Below are 20,129 nucleotides of genomic sequence, written 5' to 3' on the forward strand. Positions count from 1 at the left end.
TCGAGAGTGTCTCCTAAACGCGCACGTAGCACATCACTCGCTCCAGGGTAGCTTTGATCAACCGCATCTGTTTGTCCGGAAAACCGTTCTCGTGCATTATCTGCCATAGCTGTTCGCGTTCAATTGTATCGTATGCTGCCCTGAAATCCACGAAAATATGATCCGTGAGCATATTGTACTCTCAACATTTCTAGAGGATTTGTCGGAGAGTAAAAATTTGATCCGTAGTAGCACGGGCCCTCATAAAGCTCGCCTGATAATGCCCTACGAATTTCCTTGCTATTGAGGATGGACGACACTATAATCCAGCCGCAATCTAGACGGTCGCCCTATTTATAGATCGGACAAACTACACCTTCCATCCACTCCTCCGGTAGTTTCTCCTCCTCCCAAATCATTTAAATTATCCAGTAAAGTGCCGTTTGTTAGCGGTTTTCGGCCATTTTTGTAGAGTTCTGCCGCGCGTTGGTCCTTTCCGGCGGCTCTATTATTCTTCAGATGACCGATTTCTCGCCGGATCTCTTGGAGATCGGAAACCGGCACGCTGTTGTCGTTCGTAGGCATTCCTAGGTTAACTTCCATAGCGTCTCCTTCTGCTATATCGCTGTTGAGGTGCTCAACTAAGTACTGCTTCCTCCTGTCGACCACCCTGCGCTTGTTTGTGATTAGATCACCTCCCTCGTTCCTACACATGTCTGGTATAGGTAGGTAGTCCTTGCGAGTTTGGTTCACCTTCTCATAAAACTTGCGGGCGTCATTAGCCCGGAATGGTTGTTCCAGCTCCTCACGATCTATGTCCTCCTTCTGGCGCTTTTTCCTCCTCGGGATCGTGGTCAACTCATTCCGCGCTCGTCGATACTTGGCCGAATTCTCTCTGGTGGATATGCTTAGATAGTTTTTCCAAGCCCTGTTTTCCTCTCTATCGCTTGTTAGCATTCACTGTCAAACCAATGATTTCGGGTGCTCGAGGTTTCCTCACCTAGAACCGCATTCGCGGCCTCGTTGACGGTCGAGCGTATTATACTCCATCTGTTTTTGGGGGTCAAAGGATCTAGCTCCACGGAGGAAGACAGAGCTTCATCCAGTACGCGCGCGTAGTGTTCGGCAACTCACGGGCTGTCTAATTGCCGAATGTTTAACCGAGGAGAACGGCATTGTCGCGAGGTATAAATTGTCGATAGTTTCGAGTGCACATGCTACTAGGTAATGATCCGAGTCGATATCTACACCCCGTACGTTGGTGATGTGTAGGAAAAACCGGCCCTCGATGAGAACATTGTCAATTTGGATCGAGCTTTGTTGGTCAGGTGACCTCCAGGTGGCTTTGTACACATCTTAGCATCGTAGCATCTAACACGACAGAGGAAGGTAAAGCATCATCCAGTAGGCACAGTACATCTCGGCAGCTTGTGGGATATCTAATTGGTGAATGCTTAAAGGGGCATAGTACCTTTTACTCCATATTTTTTGCCTTTTTTCAAATATTTTTTTCTCGATAACGCGAAAGGCCAATCGAATCGGTTTTATTGCATTCAAAACATTGCTATTATACTAATATTTACAATTTTGCTTTCATATGGGAACCTCTTCCTCTTTCTCCTACGGCTCCTTCAAGATATTCAAGATTCAAAAAAACATGAATTGCCGTACCATGGATTGGCGCTGGGGGCTTATCCGAATTGAAAAATTCCAAAGCGACATGAAAGTATATTAAATTATCGCGTGTTTGACCCATCCTTTTTTTCAACCTCGAACGCATAACAAAATGGCGGACATTCAAACATAAAAGTAAGGTTTTAAGTCGAAAAAATTGACTTTAAACATTTCTAAAAAATACAAAAATCGTAGTATCGGAAAAAGGATGGGTCAAACACTAGATAATTTTGTTGGCTTTAAAAGACAAAAAGAATCATGAAAATTGTTTGAGGCGTTCTTGAGATATTTATGGTACCGACTTTTAAAACTTGGTTTCTAGAAAAACGGCGTTGAAGTTTATATTCGCTGTGTAGGGTGGTTTATGTATTTTGGACAGGGTAAGGAATCATTTCGATAGAATAGGAAATATCTCTTTGAAATGAACATAAAAATAAAATGTTTGACAGTAGGTACATAGACTGCAACCCTCTCTGTCCAATGAGGGTATACGGATAAGACATAAATACAGATAGATTTAAAAAAAATGATTTTGTGAACCTTTGTATTCTATTATTTTGGACGTCCTAGATATATTTTGGACATTGTTCAGAATATATTTCAGACATCATTCATGGCCATACCTATATTTTGGACATCTGATAAAATGCTTAAAATGAAAATTTGTTATATTTTCAAATAGGAAGGATTCGACACCTATCCTTACTATTTGAATTTAAAAAAAATGCTATGACAAAAGCTTAAATGTTGAATATTATTTGATGGCACAATTTTTTTAGCTGCACACGTCTTAATTTTCAATAAGACTGTTTACGAAATGTGGTACCTACCATGAGCAAATTTCGAAGCATAATCCAAATTAAGTATCACGTCGTAGCTATTCAAATAGTATACACGTGATTTACTAATGGATGAATCCCGGCATCAAGGTTTCGCCAACGATTACCGCTTTTCTATCCAAAAAACACCATTAATCAAGTTTACCTCCATTAGCCGCCCTAGAATAAGGCGGAAAGAGGTGCTGGCAGCATAGATCGTCATTGGGGAAGGCCAGACGGTGGACGGTACAATAATAATTAAACGAAGTAAAGCAGACCAACGACGCGACAACTGGCTTCTACAGCGTGCTTTATCGCGTGCCGTCTTCGCTCCTTCGGGTCCGGCCGGGGAAAGCAAACCGGGCGAGAACAGGCAATGGCAATGGTGGCGGCACTAGCGTGATTGTAATGTTATCCTTTCCTGTTGGTGTTGTTTCTAGTACGACTGTAGACAGCAACAACAGATACCTACTAATGGCAGACCGGCCTGTTTCAAGTAGACACAGCTGGGTGTTGGCAAACAGAGCACTGATCTAAATCTAAGCTTAATTGAATCATTTTTACCCTGCATAGAGGGAGAAGTCACGGTATGTACGGTTGGGCATTTTCGTGACGAAAGCTGGAAAAGATTGCGAAAATTTTTGAGGTGTGACCGTGGCTTGCCCTGCTTTGAAAAGTTATTCTAATAAGCAGCAATTAGCGATTGTGTTGTGTAAGAAGAGTAAGCCTTTTCTAGTTATAGTAGAAGCTTTAGAACAAAAAGAAAATAACATGGCCATTGAAGATTACTTGTTTTAAATATATCCTAAACGCTCGTTTTTCCCGTATTAGCAATCTGCCTATAATCGTTTAAAAAATACAAAAGCGATGTTTCCGGTCACGATTATGCTTAGTAATCCAGCAAGTCACGGAACATGATAAACGTAAAACAAATCACAGTGCATTTAAAATACCCACTGACAAGCGGCTTTCCCCGGGGTGAGAACTAAACAAATGACCAATTGTGTTCGGTTAAAAACTTGGACAATTTTTTTTCTGCCGTTCAGTGGCAACCGGCAGCGGACGGATTTAATACAATTAATTTGCATATCGGAAATCGTTAGAGCGCACACGAAAGCCCGTCCGTGTCTCTTATCCTATAACGATATATACACCGCAGAAGCACACTGCCATGCTGGCTGGAGGAACTTAGCTTCAAAACAATCCCGCGCTTAATGCATGCAAAGTCCGGAAAAGCAGCTTTTCCTGAATGAGCGTTCGTTCCACCAGGTATAAGCCGTTGTTTTCGTGGGCTATTTTGCCAGTTGCAGTGTAGATACAAGCACATGCCACTCCACTAATCAGCTGGTGAAAATGTGAGAATCAGCAGCAACAGAAACAACATCAAACTTGAAGGTACGTCGGTATGAACAAGGCTGCGAAGCAGGAAAAAATATCGTCCCCTTAATGCTGTTTAGGGGTATTTTAAATTTTCATGATGTTGAGCTAGTGGCAAAATGTTGTGCATAATCTGGCAGTGCTGGGTTGTTTCCAAAGTCCCGAACCAACTATTATTGAACTAGAATTTAAAATAAATATACGTGCTTGGTACACTAAACCTTTCGTTTATCCTAAAAATGTCCAAATCTAAATGTCTGTTTTGTGTCTTTTGTTTGAGGTAGTTAGAATAAAAAAAGTTCTCGAATCATGTGTGTTGGAAATGCCCTGATGCCCCGATGTTTCTATATTATATCTGTCTTAACCGTACCAGCTGCTGTGTACTAAGTTATTACTCTAAGGGGACGAAATATACCTTTTTTTCGATCTATCGTACGTCGGCATCCTTATTTGGTTTTAGAACTGCCGCGTGTTCCGCTTGGAATGCTTGTGTGTTGTATTTTTTTTCCGTCCACATTCGCTCGTTCACTATTTTGGCACTGAAGAATTTATACTTTTGTGCTCATTTAGTTTTCCGGTTTTTCATCTAGGTCTGACGTGGCACGTTCGACTTGCAACAATACCGAATACGTGTATTGCGCTGCAGGTCCGGGAAGTAAAATTTATTGTCTTTGTTCTTTCCGAAGTCATCACGTAGAATACAAATTTTAACAAAAAGCATAAGTAAAATTTTTTTACTCAGAAATTGTTCTAACTCATGGAAATTTTTTCGAATATTTTTTACTGGATTGATAAATTAAATTACAACCATTTTAATGGAATGGAATTAAATTCAGTTACAGTTAAAAACCAAAATGCCTCCACCAAATACATATTAATGGGGTCGTGCGGTTATTTGTTGTCGTCAACTCGATACGAAGGATTTCGTTAGATTTAGTCGATCAATATAATTTTGTCAACTAGACAAAGTAAAGTGAGTTTTATTCGAAATAATCGCAACGGAACTGCCACCCATCGGCAAACATAAAGGCACATTCATAATCTTACTATAATAATTACCAAATGACCGTGTTGGTCCAAGTAAGACATCACCAGTAGGATCGTTACGTACATAATAGTTCCGTACTAACAAAATCCAAGTCCCCAGTAGGTATGTAGAGAGAAGAAGGCAAATCTCTCGCTACTGACGCTTCCAACTAGACTAGAAACGGAAAGAAAAGAGCTTCACTAAATTATACGATGCAATAAAAAAATCGAAATGTACAAGCTTCTTTTGTCACGCCAAGTCCGCATTAGGACGTGGTGCCCTGGCGATACCTAACGCAGCGCAGAGTTCGGTTATGGCCATGGCTATAGGGGCTAGTAAGTGCTAACAGACCACGGTGCCGGTTGGAGCGGAAATACTGATTGACCATTTCTATTGGACTACAGGAGTATATTTTTCTTTGCTCTCGATTTCCACCGACAACCGACCCGGAGGGGAATGATAACGCTTGCTGATTAATGATCTGACGACAATACCAGATTAGTTACGGCAGTTTTCAACCGAATGAAGTGTCTCCACTGTCTTGAAACAAACATTTTTGAGGAGATAATAGCATAATTTCATAATAAAACAAAATATTTTAAAATAAAATACTATCGTATTTTAATCGCCGAACGTACGTCTTTCCCTTAAACGAAAAGAATCATAAAACTACACCTACTAGAAAACGGCAGGCGGGAAAATCAAACAAATGGACTGACGTAAAGTGGAAGCGTTGAAATACAGCAAATTAACCTTTTCCAAAAGGCGTTGGCTCAGTTGGCACTTTTCTGTTTATTATGTGGCCAAGTCGATATATTTTCCCTCTTCAAACCAATCCATTTCTAGTCACAAGCCATGCTCGAATTATAGTTAGAGAAGGTGCTTTGACCGAGTCAACAGAAAATAGTTCATTTTGCCCGGTCGGAGGATGTCCTTCGTTGCCTTTTTCGTTTATTATGTATTCGTCTATAAACATGTCCTCATCCATGCGGAACATTTCGAGTGAAATTGATTTTTGCTACATAGGTATAACATGGCACGTTCGTGTTATTTATAGTTTATATCAAGAGGAAACAAAAATCTCGATCTAAATAAAGCAGCGTGACTATCAATTCCATGAAAATATTTCTTAAAATTAAAACTTAAATACAGCGAGTTTGTCTATAAGTTTTCTACTTAATACGTAACACGTAACAGTAGCTTAATAATTTTTCAACCAAGTTGCATAACTAATCAATTAACGATACTAAAGCACAATCAAAGTCCTAAGCATAGTGTAAGCTAAGCAATTTACGAAGGAAATTAGCGTAATAAGTGAGCATATCTGCCAGCAGATTGTATCACAAATGAAGTCGTGTTGCAGCATGTACTACCCTTAATAAATAGCACCCTTTTGCATTGTCGTTTAAAACATGTCCGTCGCCGCAGTAAATATAGTGCACCGATTACAAACAACATGCACCTTGAACAAACGCTGAACCCTATACTGTTGACCGAATTGACGTGTTTGACGACGGCGACGTCTATGACTTTCGACAGTGACGGCGGTGGCGAAGGAAGAGGCGGTGGTCTTGCACTAAACCATAAACTAAAGCGAATGGAGGTTGGAAGCCGTTGACCTACTCCCGATAGTTGAATAAACTCATGGTGCAGTTTATAGCACGACATGTTCGAACAGAGGATTAGAACACGCAATGCAGGCCAGATCCTCGTTCAAGACGAATGGAAAGCAAACTTTCCAGGGACTGTTTCTATTGATTATTATGGGAGGTAGTAAGAGGAAGTTTCACGAATTGAACGTTGTGATGGATTATAACAACCTGTTTCTTTGGTATGAACTATTGGTTAAAATGACAGAAGCTTTAAAACGAACCTCATATTACAGGAATCTTTTTAATACCTAGAAAGACATCCTTCCTGACGTTAATAAACTAACTTTAATAAATACCGGTTATGAATACCTTGCAAGTCATATATATTCAACTTGACAAACTCTATTTCTTTCGCTGTAACAACAGCAAAATGATAGACATCATGGCTATCTTAAGAACATGATGGTCATCTGAAAACATTTGCTAAATAAACAATTTACACTTGATATTTTTTTGAAACGATGATTCTGCAATTGATGAAGGGACGGTAAGGGAAAGTAATGAAGAAGGATTTTTTTTCCAGGAATGAAGGGGAAGGGTGGAAAGGAAGGGGGGGGGGGTGGGGTAATAGGTAGCTATGCTTAACAAGTTGTCGTTGTGACTCCTATCTTTTGTCCAATGCTGGAAGGTGCATTTCAAGGTCATGACTAAAGTCACGAGTTTGGTCAATTTACACTTGGTTTTTCTCGGCTCATCAGTCAAGATCTGCAAAGTTCAACTAATTTACCCCAATATTCCAACACTGTATTTTCGAAAGAGCTGCAATGGAAAGCGTATACAAACTACATATAATTTCACATTAACCTAAGTAAAAGTTTTTACACACAAATTTTTCTTAGTGTACTTAGAGTCCTAAACATATTATTGTTTATTTCGCATTGTCGGTTGTTCTCCTTAATCTCACCAGTGAAGTGCATTTTGGGATTATTATTTGTTTAATAATTGTTGCCCATAACTATACCAAATGTCTGTTTATAAAAGCAACTATCGTACTTGAAGAAACTTGTGTCGTTACAGAATTCGACTAGTTCACGTAAAAAACTATTTTTCAGCACATGCTCCACGTAAAAAATAAACAATGATCATCATCTTCATCAATTGAGTCAACTGACTGCCTGTTTATTAGCTTTTTGACTGCATAATTATTTTAAATTGGTGTTCGAAATTCAATTTAAACTCTTGTTGTCAGTAAACAGCTGCAAATAAGCATTGTCAACACTATAAGCGGATTGGCAGTAAAGGAGTCGTATATTTTGCCGAAGTAAGTCCTATCCCTACCTCTCCGTGGTACCAGCCGGAATACGAGCCTTAGTGGACGTTAGTGGAGATCGGGTAACCAACCCTGGCGGAAACTAAGGTCGTATACCGACAAGGAAAGAGGCACTCATGCTTCCGCTGAGTATGAGCAAAAGAAACAGCTTTGCAAGCCGTGAGCCCACTGCACGGTGAACCGCCTTTTCCGTACCAAGTATGCGGCTGCATCCCATGTTAGGGGCGGCATTCAACAGCGACTGATCCCGAATAGGCTTATGAAACGCTGTGTCTCACCAGGTATACCCAGGACGGCAACCCTGTTTAGGAGGCTAGACATTGCAGCCTTTGTAAGGCGGCATGGTTAAAAAACTTATACTATATTACATGGAAAACAAATGAAGCGTGTCTTTAGGTGGAGGCCCATTAATAACCGTCTATGCGTGATGATGATTAAGGGTATTCTTTAACTACAGCTTAATAAACGTGTACGCACCGTCGAACGGCAAATCCAATGACATAAAAGAAGAGTTCTATGACCTCGAGAGAACATATGGAGAGTGTCCATATATAGGACATGATATAGGACATGATCGGGGATACAAATGTACAGGGCGGACGCGAAGAGTTCGACGACACTGGTCTGAGGCTAATCAACTTAGCTGCAGCCAGACGAATGGATATCTGTAGCTCCAATTTTACACGACGGAACATTCGGAAGCACACCTGGAAACACTCTAATGGAAAGGCTTGCTCTCAGATCGACCACGTTCTGGTTGGTGACCGGCACTTTTCTGATATCGCAGACGAGCGGGGGGAGGGGGGCCTTTCGATCAAACATCCACTCGGACCACTATCTCGTAGTAAGCAACTTGGAGAACAACTTGGAGAGAACCTGAACGAACAGTGGAGGCACAACCACGACGCGATGGTCCCTTAATTTAATACCCCATTTGCCATGTTTTCGAAGAGAATTCCAAATGACCACTTTTGAGTTCTGGTAAAACCAATGCCGGGTCTTCGGAAATGTCTAGATCGAATCAAAACACATCCAAATGTCCACTAAAGAGCTCGTGTTGATGCTGTCAAATTTGTCCATATGTCATACTTTCAAAGAGAATTCCAAATGACCACTTTTAAGTTCCGGTAAAACCGACAACGGATGTTCCGGAGTGTGAGGCGTAAGCCAGCGCTCTATAAGGATAGTGTAGTGACAGTGTAAAAGTGCGTCATTATTAGTGACTACACATAAAATGGATAACTTTTGCGCAGCCAATTAAATAGATTTCTAGTTTTAATTCATCTGCTACTTATGACGTCAAAAAAAATCCCACCGCGATCTGGAATATCTCCGGGAAAATGATACCATCATTTACCAGCTTATTTTTTCATTAAAGGCCAATCTAATGTGGTTCTTTTAAGACTAGTTGCATCCAAATCGATTGAAAGTCAGTGGAGAGAAAGCCAAAAGTGTAACTGAAAGTACCTTCATTTTTTATGTCGGGGACGTAAAGGTCAAGGAGGAAGCTGCGAGGACAGAGCTTACCATAAATTCTACCAAAACCATGGTAGCCCTTCGGGTGTTGGAGCTGCGATGGTGTTAAGTGGAGATGGTTTTGAAGTGGTTGAAAAATTTGTTAGTGGCATGTGACAACAATGTGGGCCGTGAAGTAAAAAGATGGATAGCGGCCTGGTTTCTACGGATTACGTGGCCAGCTGAGGTCCCGTAGGATTCATGAAATATACCAAGTATTCAAAGATGCGGATATTGTGAAGCGACTAAAACACGGCAGGCTGCAATGGGCTGGCCACGTGACAAGGATGCCGGGTGAGAGTCCAGCGAAAACAATATTCTGCAGAGAATCCGACGACTTCGAGGCAGACCTCGTTCCGTGGGATGAACGCTGAAACGTGGAGACGTCTTCTGAATTCGGCATGGATTCGATAAGCGGATTGCAGTCGAAAAAGTTAAGGTGACTTAAATGCTTATTGGTTTCTATTTAAATTACTTTGATAATTGATGTTACTGGTTACTCTAGGGTTGAATTATTATAATAATTAGTAAATACGACCCTGCGATATTACCGTACTTGTGTTAGTGAACAACTCAAGCTGAAGCGATGCACGCTCACACAAGCTTGGGGGATTCGTGAGTAAACCGTCGACGTGAGCAGCAGCAGCTCATTGACAGGGAGTATTCGGTTTACCTTTTCGGACTGAAGGTACGACTCTAGCAAGTGGCGTCATCAGTTGAATTTTAAAGGTGTACCTGAATTCGTTAATTGGTTCATGACTGCACTCTAGCTGATTCGCTAATTCGCTGACAGTTGTTAGAAATTTCTAAACTCAAAAATTCAATAGAATTTTGACATTCAAGTTGTCACATGGCCCAACCAGCGAACATTCAATTAACGAACCGCCCAACTAACGAACCCTCAGTTAGCGAATCATTGCTGTATTTGATTGTATAATAATCAATTCTCCCAAAGAAACAAAAAACAAACAAGAGAAATCAATTTTTGTTTTACAAGTTTGGTAACAAGAAACCACATATTGAGAAAAAATTGTGTGGACTAGACTAATAATTTGCTGTAGAGCGACAATTCCGCTAAACTGAATTCAATTCCTTTGAGCCAGTGAGAGTAGCAAATCCAGCTTTACACTGTAGAGTAGAAGAAATAAATTTTGATTTAATAAACCAGTAGTAGCTGCAGAGCAATGTGATTCCGGATAAAACTGTCCGGGAAGGTTGGACACAAAACTTTGCCTAGCATTGAAGTAACTGATCAGACTTATTTGTATAATAATTGCTAAACTTGGATGCAAGTCTTTGCCGGCATTGTAACACATAAATATTAACGGTAATTTTACCCATTGTTTCATTGTTTACAAATGGTGCACGAGTGACTCCATTTGTTGTCTCTAGGTCAGGGCTGTTTCCTTCAATGGTTTAGCTCGGTAACAGTGAAACGGACGACATCGACCGGAGACAACAGCTGACGGGCGGTCAATCGCACCGCTGCTGACTGTATACACATCCGGAACAGCACGAAAGCATACATATAATGGGCCATTTTGTCCTTACTGGCAAACCACAGCAATTAACGGATCGCTCGTGACGCACACGTTTCGGCAAACGGTTCGGTCCAGATTAAAACAAGGGTAATTGCGTGTTTCTGTGCAGTTTACAGGAATACCATTGCGGTACTTCGATGTCTTGCTGGCCGAAAAGGAATACTTAGAAGCTTTCTTTTTTCATAGAATTTGGCCCGTAGTCGTGCACTATAGCATGCTGGGCGGACTAAAGAATCGAGAAAAATACTTTTAATGTAGAGACAAGATCCTGCTAACACTGCTTGGTTAGTTTCATTATGTTCGATTTTCCGACGTCTAGAAAATCTGGGTTTGACAGGAAAAAATTTCTGGCCCGGGTCGGGTTCGGGTTTGAAAAATATGAAACCCGACCATCTCTAGCTCTAGATATTATTTAATTTCGGTGAATTTTCCGAAGGCAGAGTTAAAATAATTGAATTAGTTCCACAGCAGCAGGATAGTTGTTTAATGGTTTTTTAACTCCCCAATGCATAATGCTACTCAAGTTTGAAGCATAGTACTGTGTAGTGTGCTGAGCTAAGTTAAATATGGCACTTTGAACCTAACTAGAAACAAACTTATTAAGTTCACCTCTTAGTTAAGCTTTTTATCAGTAAAATGATGTTTTTAGTACAACGAACGAGACCTGAACCTGAAAGCTAGCTAGACTAATTTGATCCTAAGCTAGTGTTCCCTATTAACAAATCCCTAGAAATAATGTTCGTATTTGGTTTTGGGCCTAAAACCAAGCACCAGCTTAAATCACTGCACTGCAATATTATTCATGTAACATAGGTATAAATCATACCTTTATCTATCAGTGCTTAGTTTTACTAACATGTCCGACCATAGCTTATGAAATAAGACCCGATGGCGGTAGGCAAATATTGACTCTCTCTTAACTTTTTGTTTCTTTGCTGCTGAAACTGAATCTCGCAAAGTACCTCTAGCTTCATGCAAACATAAGCTGTCGGAAAAGTTGTTCCCATCCGCTTGCCTTCGGGGATAGTTAGTCTATAGATGTTTGTCTGTAGTTAACGGCTAATCGGAAGGAAAGGGCTATTCAATACGCTCGTACAGCGATTACACTTGGGGGATACATGTATGCGCCTCAAATTTCACACGTCGTTCGTTGCTGTCGCTCAACAGAAGTCAAACTATAGTTTAGCAAATCAGACTGATGTTATCGGATTAGACCATTATCAAACTAGATAAAAGTTTCCTAAGTTTACTTACTTTGACTCAAGTTTATTCAACAATTTTCCGTAGTTCTTTCGAAAATAAAAGTTTTTCTTTGAACTAAGCAGTTGAAAACAATTTATATTTTTTTGAAACGATGGTTCTACAATTGATGAAGGGAGTGTAAGGGAAAGTAATGAAGAAGGATTTTTTGGGAATGGAGGGGAAAGAGTGAAAAGGAAGGGAGGGGGGGGGGGGTAATAGGTAGCTACGCTTAACAAGTTGTCTTTGTGACTCCTACCTTTTGTCCAATGCCTATTACCTATTACCCCCCTTCCTTCCCACTCTTTCCCCTCCATACCCAAAAAATCCTTCTTCATTACTTTTTCTTACCGTCCCTTCATCAATTGTAGAACCATCGTTTCAAAAAAAATATTAATATATGCCTGACCGCATTTCAAGATCAAAAGACTAAAACACGAGTTTGGTCAACAACAATTTATATATTTAGGATATAATGTGAACAATTCTCAATGGTATTAAACTTAACAGAATGCTTACAGAATCGTTATTTTTCAGATGTCCACCGTTACGACCAGGCACCAACTGAAGTCATAAAAATTCTCCAGTCATTTAAAACAATCACCGAAAAAGTGCGGCAAAGGTCAAACATTGCACGATTGTTGTGAAAATGCTTCATGCGAACTGTGTGGAAATATTTTGACGTAGGATTACGTCTTTGTTTACTATCTGGGACTGGGTAGCACGTTGTGAAAATGAAAATAGAAGTGTAACGTTGGAATGAAAGATTTCAAATGCTAATAGCTACTAAACTACTGAACGAAACTGATCAATTTATATGTCGTTGGAAAGATAAAATGACCAGGAATTTTATGGATGGGCGAGAGAGCAATTTTATGGACGGCGTAAGAGGGAGGGGGCTCCTCTACAAATGAAACACAAATTTCCTCAAAACTCGAGAACTAATCAAGCAAATGGATCCCAAATTTGGCAAGTGGGTGTTTTAGAAGGTAGGATTGTTTCGATGGCGTACTTAGACCCCTTCCCCTTCTAAAAGGGGGGGCAACGATATAAATGAAACACAAATTTCTTCATAAATCGAGAACTAATCAAGCAAATGGAACCAAATTTGGCATGTCGGGGTCTCAGAAGGCAAAAATATTTTCTATTGTGAATTATGATCCTTCCCTCTCTTTAGGAGGGGCGGCTCCCAATCAAATAATATACAAATTTCCTCATAACTCGTGAACTAATCAATCAAAAGGAACCAAATTTAGCATGTGGGGGTTTTAAAAGGTAGGATTCTTTTCTTGGAGGTAAGATTTTTTTCTATGGTGTACTGAGACCTCTTCTCTCTAAAAATAGATCAAAGACACCAACTACCAAAAATATTAGCTTAAATAATATAAAACTTAAAAGTCGTATGGTTAAACAGCTGCCCTAAAACTACAGTTACAAGTAAGATCAGGAACTGAAAACCACACGACCCCGCATCTTCTAGCTTTGCTACTCAATTATACAAATTGGAGTATTTTCAGGTATGGTCACGTGGAGGCGCTAGGTAGGGGCTTTCGATGGATGGAGCTATGGAGGGCACTTCTTCCAAGTTGCCTTCTCTATTTCATACTCTTGCGAATTCATTATCTCTTAATGACAAAAATAGCGTTAAGTTATCGCAAATAAGGACAAAACACTTTAAAAAATGTCTAACAATTAGAAAATAGTTTTTCTGTGGAACGGTCATCATGCAGACGACCATGCACTTGATGTCGAATCAATTGATTTTTTGACTTTTGAAAATTTAGATGAAATTTTTGAAGTCATTTTCCCAACTCAAGCATGATTTCCTAACTTCCCAAGCCCAGACGATACAACTATATAGTGTCTGATTACTTTGTTATTGCCACCAATATTTTATTTCTTTAATTTTTTTGATAGAGCTTATTTATTCAATAAATTGAACAAATAAAATAGAACCAGCATTTCGTATCGATGCGTAGTAAAGTATGCGTTTTTGGCAATCTAATACCACAGACAAACAGACATAACACTCGTTTTCCATTTTTCGCACCGATTAAACCGTCATTTCAAATTTGGGCTTAGTTGGGAATATCTCCGCATTCGGCAAAGTGGAGCTTTTTAACAGAAAGAGGGGAATGCACCATAAAAAATACTTGCTAGTTCGAGAGATGCTCCTGATGCTATTTGATACTTGGGAATGGCACTAGTATTCAGGCAAAATGTGTGGTACGCTAATTTTTGTTAATTTTTCGTCCAAGTGTTTTGTCTGTTTATCTGTGCTAATGAGCACGTTATTCTGTCTGCAACGAAAACCAGACCACTGACAAAACGTCATCTTTTCGTAGCAAGAATTGCAGCTCGCTCCCTAAATGCCTTACGCGAAGCTAAAACTAATACATATGCACGTAAGCTGCAGTTGGTGAGAGCACTTCATGAACATCCACGAACAAAAAAGAAATTGGTGTTACAAACGTAACAATATTGGTGATATAACGTTGTCAGTGCCCTATTTAAACCCCCAGTGCCACAATTGACAGTGGTAGATTCAGGGCCGGCGCTTCCCTTAAGCAGAACAAGCAGCTACTTGGAGCGCCACTTCAAGGTGGCGCCAATTCGCCTACATTAAAAAAAACTGTAGCATTAAATAAATAAGTAGTTTATACAAAACTTTCTTTCCTCTCCTTTAGCAGCATAATGCCGGGATGGTAAGTGGTGTAACTAGAGTTACTCTTCGCTGTATTGGGTCCTGGGTTATTTGCCGCCAATTCTTTGAGCACCTCGACACAAGCAAATCGGCTTCAAACTGGTCGATTCATCTAGTAAGTTGGGGTTCTCTTTTTCTAAAGGCCCTCACACGCGTACGAAAATGTTGACCGAAAATGTTGGTGAATTCATGTTCGGTCAACACTCACGCCCAATGTTGCGCATCGAGCAAGAAGTCAACCATGCCTACTCACACACGAAAAAGTATAAAAATAACATTCAGCACTTACACCGCACACGCACGCGTAAAAGAAATAGCCGCAGGTGCTGTGTGAGACATTTTGCTACGCACACACTCGCGCACACCCATTTTCACATCGTCTTGCTGCATAGCTTATTCCCGAGGCAAAATACTCGTGGGGAATCAAATGCCCGTGAGGCTGGTGGCGCACTGGGATACAAATTTTGCATTACTTTTTCTTCTTCATCTTCGCTCTCGATTCCACTCACTCAAAATAAGCGCGGGAGTTTTAAAGGTGTGCAACATCTTCTTTTGCCTGCTTTGTTCGAGGCGCTCATACACAGGCGTGGGCAGTGTTGCGAAACCCGCACTTGTGTGGGCTAATTTTCTCACACACGCGTACTCCTTCCAATGAACACACCGGCATAAGCATTCCTTTCGGACTCCCGCTCTTGTTTATTCATGCACTGCAACGACTTTTGCGAGTGTGTATTTAGCTAACAGTCACGGTCGTCGCTCTCGCACGTTATTACAGCCTGAGCAACTGATACCGATCACTCGCGTAGACTCGCACTCTCACCCGCGTGTAGAATCGAGGGCGTAAGATGAAGAAGAAAACAAAAAGTAATGCAAAATCTGTATCCCAGTTTGCCGCTAGCCCTCACGGGCAGCTGGCTGCTCACGAGTTGTTTGCCACGTAAGTGGTTATGCAGAAAGACGCTACGAGACTGTACGTTTTCGAGTGTGTAAGTAGTAGAATGTCGACACACAGCAACGCCTGCTGTTTTTAGTTTGCTCTGGAGGCGCCATTTTGAGAATTTGCGTGGAGTCACAAATTGGCTAGCGCCGGCTCTGGGTAGATTAATATATAAATGCAAGCGAAGATTCAAGTAAATTACGCCAAATTGGTAGTCAAGTCAAGCAACAGTATCACAGCAAAGCATGTTTTTTCGTCGAAATTTTAGAAAATTAGGTTACGAGCTTCTAATTCGCGGTCAAATAGATACAAGGCAACGCACGTGGACTACAGCTAGCATAAAATAACTGGTCTATCAAAAGTATCATAAAATGTTAACCATAAGAACCACTTTAACATTTTTGTTCTAAAGGACACGATAACTCGTAATTTTTTGATAAGCATGTACAATAGATGATAGTTCTGATTGTTTAGACAATAATAATTTCTTGCAATTGGTTTTCGTATGCTTTTTACATTGTACTTGGATCGTAAAAAAAGTTTTATTACTCAAGATTTTATTGTGAAAATCAACCCAATTATATCAACCATATATTGACTGAAGAATTATTTTTAGATCAACCATATAGTTCCTACAACATCACTCATTTCATAATAAATCCTTCTATGGTTTGTGAATTTACAGTAATTATAATAAAGAAAATAATATAGGTATTATTCATGAATGATCTTAATAGATACTAGCTTCATGTTGTCTTATTTTAATAATACGGTACTGTCTAGGATGAATTCCACTTCACTTTTTTCTAATTTTTATTATGATTAAACAGTGCAATATTTTTCGTGTCCGATTCTAGACACTGAACATTGCTATATTTAAGTAACAATCATATGACAATAACTATCAGAACAATTGTGATTATTGATAACTGAGTGAACTTCTTGTGAACATGCATGCGAAATGCATTTCGAACAACATCTAATTAACTGCAATTCAATTCAACTCCGGCTGCTCCATGCTTCACAAGCGAAACTAACCAAGCAGAACTCCACAAGAGCCCTTAACATTGAATTTAAAACTATCAACCAAGCTAAACTACCGCGTTTTTTGTGCGGCTCAATAGGCAAATGACTTTTTTTTTGCAGTCAGTCGCTGGTTCAATCAAAACTAAACAAAACTAAAAAGTTTCCGTCAACCTATTCACCGCAAACACACAACCGACTGTATGAGCGAGCAGAATGCCGCTATTGCCCTGTACGCCACCTGCTACCGAGCACTGATTGCACTCCAATCCACCCCCGGCATTCATTATGCAGTTGATTGCCGGTTTGCTCTTGGAAGCGCTTCGACGCAGCGTGCAAGGATTGTGGCAAACTCAAAAACTGTTGTCGTTTGCTGCCGCTACTAGTAGTGCTACTATCAGCACCGGCTAGTAGCTAGGCATAGCTACTAAACAAGAGGATCCGCAGTCGTCAGCCGTGTTTATCATAAATTACAGGTAAATGAAAGTCTGGCAGGGATCTGGCTAGGCTGTGAAGCAGAGGCGTTTGGCGACAACGACGACGACGACGCGAGGCAGAAAAACTGTGGGCTGCACTTTTCCTACACCGGTGTTCACACATCATTATGATCCATAACAATCGCCGCGGTCACCACCGCTGCCATTACCATATACCTAGCCATTGTCGGCTCCGGGATCAAGAGGAGATAGCATCAACTCGTTGACGGTGGCGTGTCACTGTGATTTTAGCTGTGGGGCTCGGTCGTAGCTTACGGTTCGAACCTTTCGGTGCAGCACGACGACTACGCCACTCTCTCATTCTGACATATTCGTGTACATATAGCACTGTCCGTTTTTGTGTAATGAAGTTATGATGCTACACCGGATGACAGGATAGGTGCTTAATTATGCACTGTAGCTTGGGGAGCCCGTAAGCCGATGACGTGCTGTATGTGATATTTATAATATACACATATTCTCATGAGTACGGGCTTTAATAGGGATTCAATTTGAAAAGTGTCCACCTCTTTCTCTAATTAATTGAAACGTAACGATTTTGTTCCATTGCCATTATCATTTTAAAGCTCTATCTTTAGCCATAAAAAATTTAAAACGTTTCAACATGCTGGACAAATTGTTTGCTACTTCAATGAAAAAAGAAACACTCGTAATGTGCTAACCGGTCTTGAACTTGAGTGAAGTTTTATTGCATTTTAAACGCCCGAAATACACTAGGAAGTAATGCCGAAGCGGAAAAAAATGTCGGCAGTTCTAATGTGATTGAAGGTTTGATAGTGTTATTATTCAATTCTATGATAGATGCATCCATTTTGTGCTTAATTTTTGAGCATAAAAATTTCTTAACTTTAAATACGAAACAGACACAGATGAAGCCTTCATGTGAAAAGTGAAACACGTATCTTTCAGAATAGTCTAGTAAATTAAGAGTAGAATTACCTAAATGAAACCGAAAAACGACATATTTCTTACTACTTACCAAGGTACAATGTAAACACCGTGCATAGTGCAAGTTGGCTTTCGCTAAGGACCATTTCCTAATCGGTACAAGGTGGCTCCAAATCCACAATTTTCAGCACTATGTTCTCTATATTTCCGGAAGCACCCGACCGTGTTCGCAATATTCGTCACTTCCGCCTGCCGAAAAGTAGATCTGTTATATTCCGTCCGCTTCTAATAGGAGCTTAATTGAAACTGTTCTCACAAATTATACACTTCGTAATAAAACGCGAAACAATCTAATCGATTCATATGCAGATGCTAAATGATACCGCCGACCTTACCGCTGCGATCAAAAGTGGCCAGACAATTAACAGATCACTGTCAGAAGAGTAAGACGAAGAGCTTATCTTGGTGTATCAAGAGCAATCCTTGCATCGAACAAGCTTCCCGGAAGAAGGTGCACTACTAGTTGCCGCTTGGAGAGCACGCACGAGTGCGCTTGTCTGTTGCTGTGCATTAAGGATCGTAAGCAGCATCGTATAAGCGCACTTCTTGTATGTACCACGTGCATCAACGGCACTCCAAGAACAGACGGAACACTTTTGTTGCAAGATGTAACATTTTATTGGTTATCTAATAAAAAGTTCCCGGCAAACATATAATAAATCGATATTTGTGCAACTCAACCGGTACATATAATACTAAGGTACTACTGCAAGTGTTTATGCAGCTGCTGAATTACTTGTGACGGTGTGCTGTACTGCCAAGCAACTAAGTATATTAATTACTTTATAACATTTAGTATCATGTGTGAGCTGTGGGAAAAACACTTTTAGCTGGCATGTTTTACAGCAGATGTTTTACCTACTATAAATCGGAGCTCACCGGTTGAGCCACTACTAACGGATCGTGCATCGTGGTAACTTATCCCACCCATATGCCAAATGAGCCTAAATTGCGGACAATTTTTCCGGTCAACCGAGCAAAGCTTGCAGCCTAATGTTTATCAAAACCGGTAGGTACGGGTCATAAACCTAGCAAAATCAGTGGAGTTGCAAGCGCCACGCGTGTTCCGCAAGCAATACTCTGCCGTTCTGTTTCAGAGTGCAGCCTTGAAGTTACACGGATAGAAATTTAATCTCCAAAACCAGAAAAATGACTCATGGTTTCAGGTTTCTAGCTTAAGTTTTATAAAAATACATCATGAATAATAATCATGATATCATTAACTTCTTACAGTACAACACAACGCAAGATCATGATTTTGTGCTGCTTGGTATGACCGTTCAGTCATGATTTGACAGCAATTGAGACTTTATGATTTCATCATTTTATTCATGGTACTTCGTACTTGTTTCCGTGTAAGTACGAAAATAAATTTTGATTTATTTATGTTTTTATTTCAGCAAAGTTTCCACTTTATTGCTGCAATCTTTTGATCAATTTGATCAAGCTAATTCTGCAGTTTTCTTAATATTGAGTTACTTGTCTAATTACTTCGAATATGTTGAATTCAATGGTCTTTAGTCTGATGTTCTGTGTTAGATGCGGTGTACCGCAAGGATCCATCTTATGCCTTTTACTATTCTCAATATTTATAAATGATTTAATTAATCAAATAAATTTTTCTACGTCGCACTTGTATGCCGATAACTGGCAAATATATTTATCGGGAATGCTAAATGAACTAGCGTAACCCAGCTAGTATTTTCATATGTATAAAAAAGGTAAAAATCAGCATTACGTACAGATATACATGCTAAATAAATCGTATTTCATGCGCAAAATTGGCATATCCGTACTATTTTGGAGGCGATATACGTGATTACGAATAATTTTGAGCGTTACGACTATATAAGTATTTTATATACGATCAGGTATCAGCATCTTAGGCTCGAGCAGCACGTTATATACGATAATATCCGATTAAGCTC

General features: G+C 40.1%; 2 protein-coding genes across 5 annotated transcripts in view; one reads left to right on the forward strand and one right to left on the reverse strand.

Annotated features, from left to right (window-relative positions):
• Positions 1-20,129, forward strand: part of LOC128738801 (zinc finger CCCH domain-containing protein 18) — an 81,425-nt gene that overhangs the window by 19,731 nt on the left and 41,565 nt on the right. The window lies entirely within an intron of this gene.
• The window catches only part of LOC128738803 (phospholipase A1), a 35,856-nt gene that overhangs the window by 9,141 nt on the left and 6,586 nt on the right, over positions 1-20,129 (reverse strand). For 2 of the 4 annotated variants that reach the window (XM_053834206.1, XM_053834203.1), the window contains exon 2: positions 18,233-18,390. In XM_053834206.1, coding sequence (XP_053690181.1) covers positions 18,233-18,287 — 55 coding nt within the window. In that variant the 5' untranslated portion in view covers positions 18,288-18,390. Of the gene's footprint in view, positions 1-18,232; positions 18,391-18,457; positions 18,761-20,129 lie in introns of those variants that run through there. The other 2 variants (XM_053834205.1, XM_053834204.1) reach the window with 2 other exon arrangements.

This window comes from Sabethes cyaneus, chromosome 2 (assembly GCF_943734655.1).
Source record: "Sabethes cyaneus chromosome 2, idSabCyanKW18_F2, whole genome shotgun sequence".
Taxonomy (NCBI): domain Eukaryota; kingdom Metazoa; phylum Arthropoda; class Insecta; order Diptera; family Culicidae; genus Sabethes; species Sabethes cyaneus.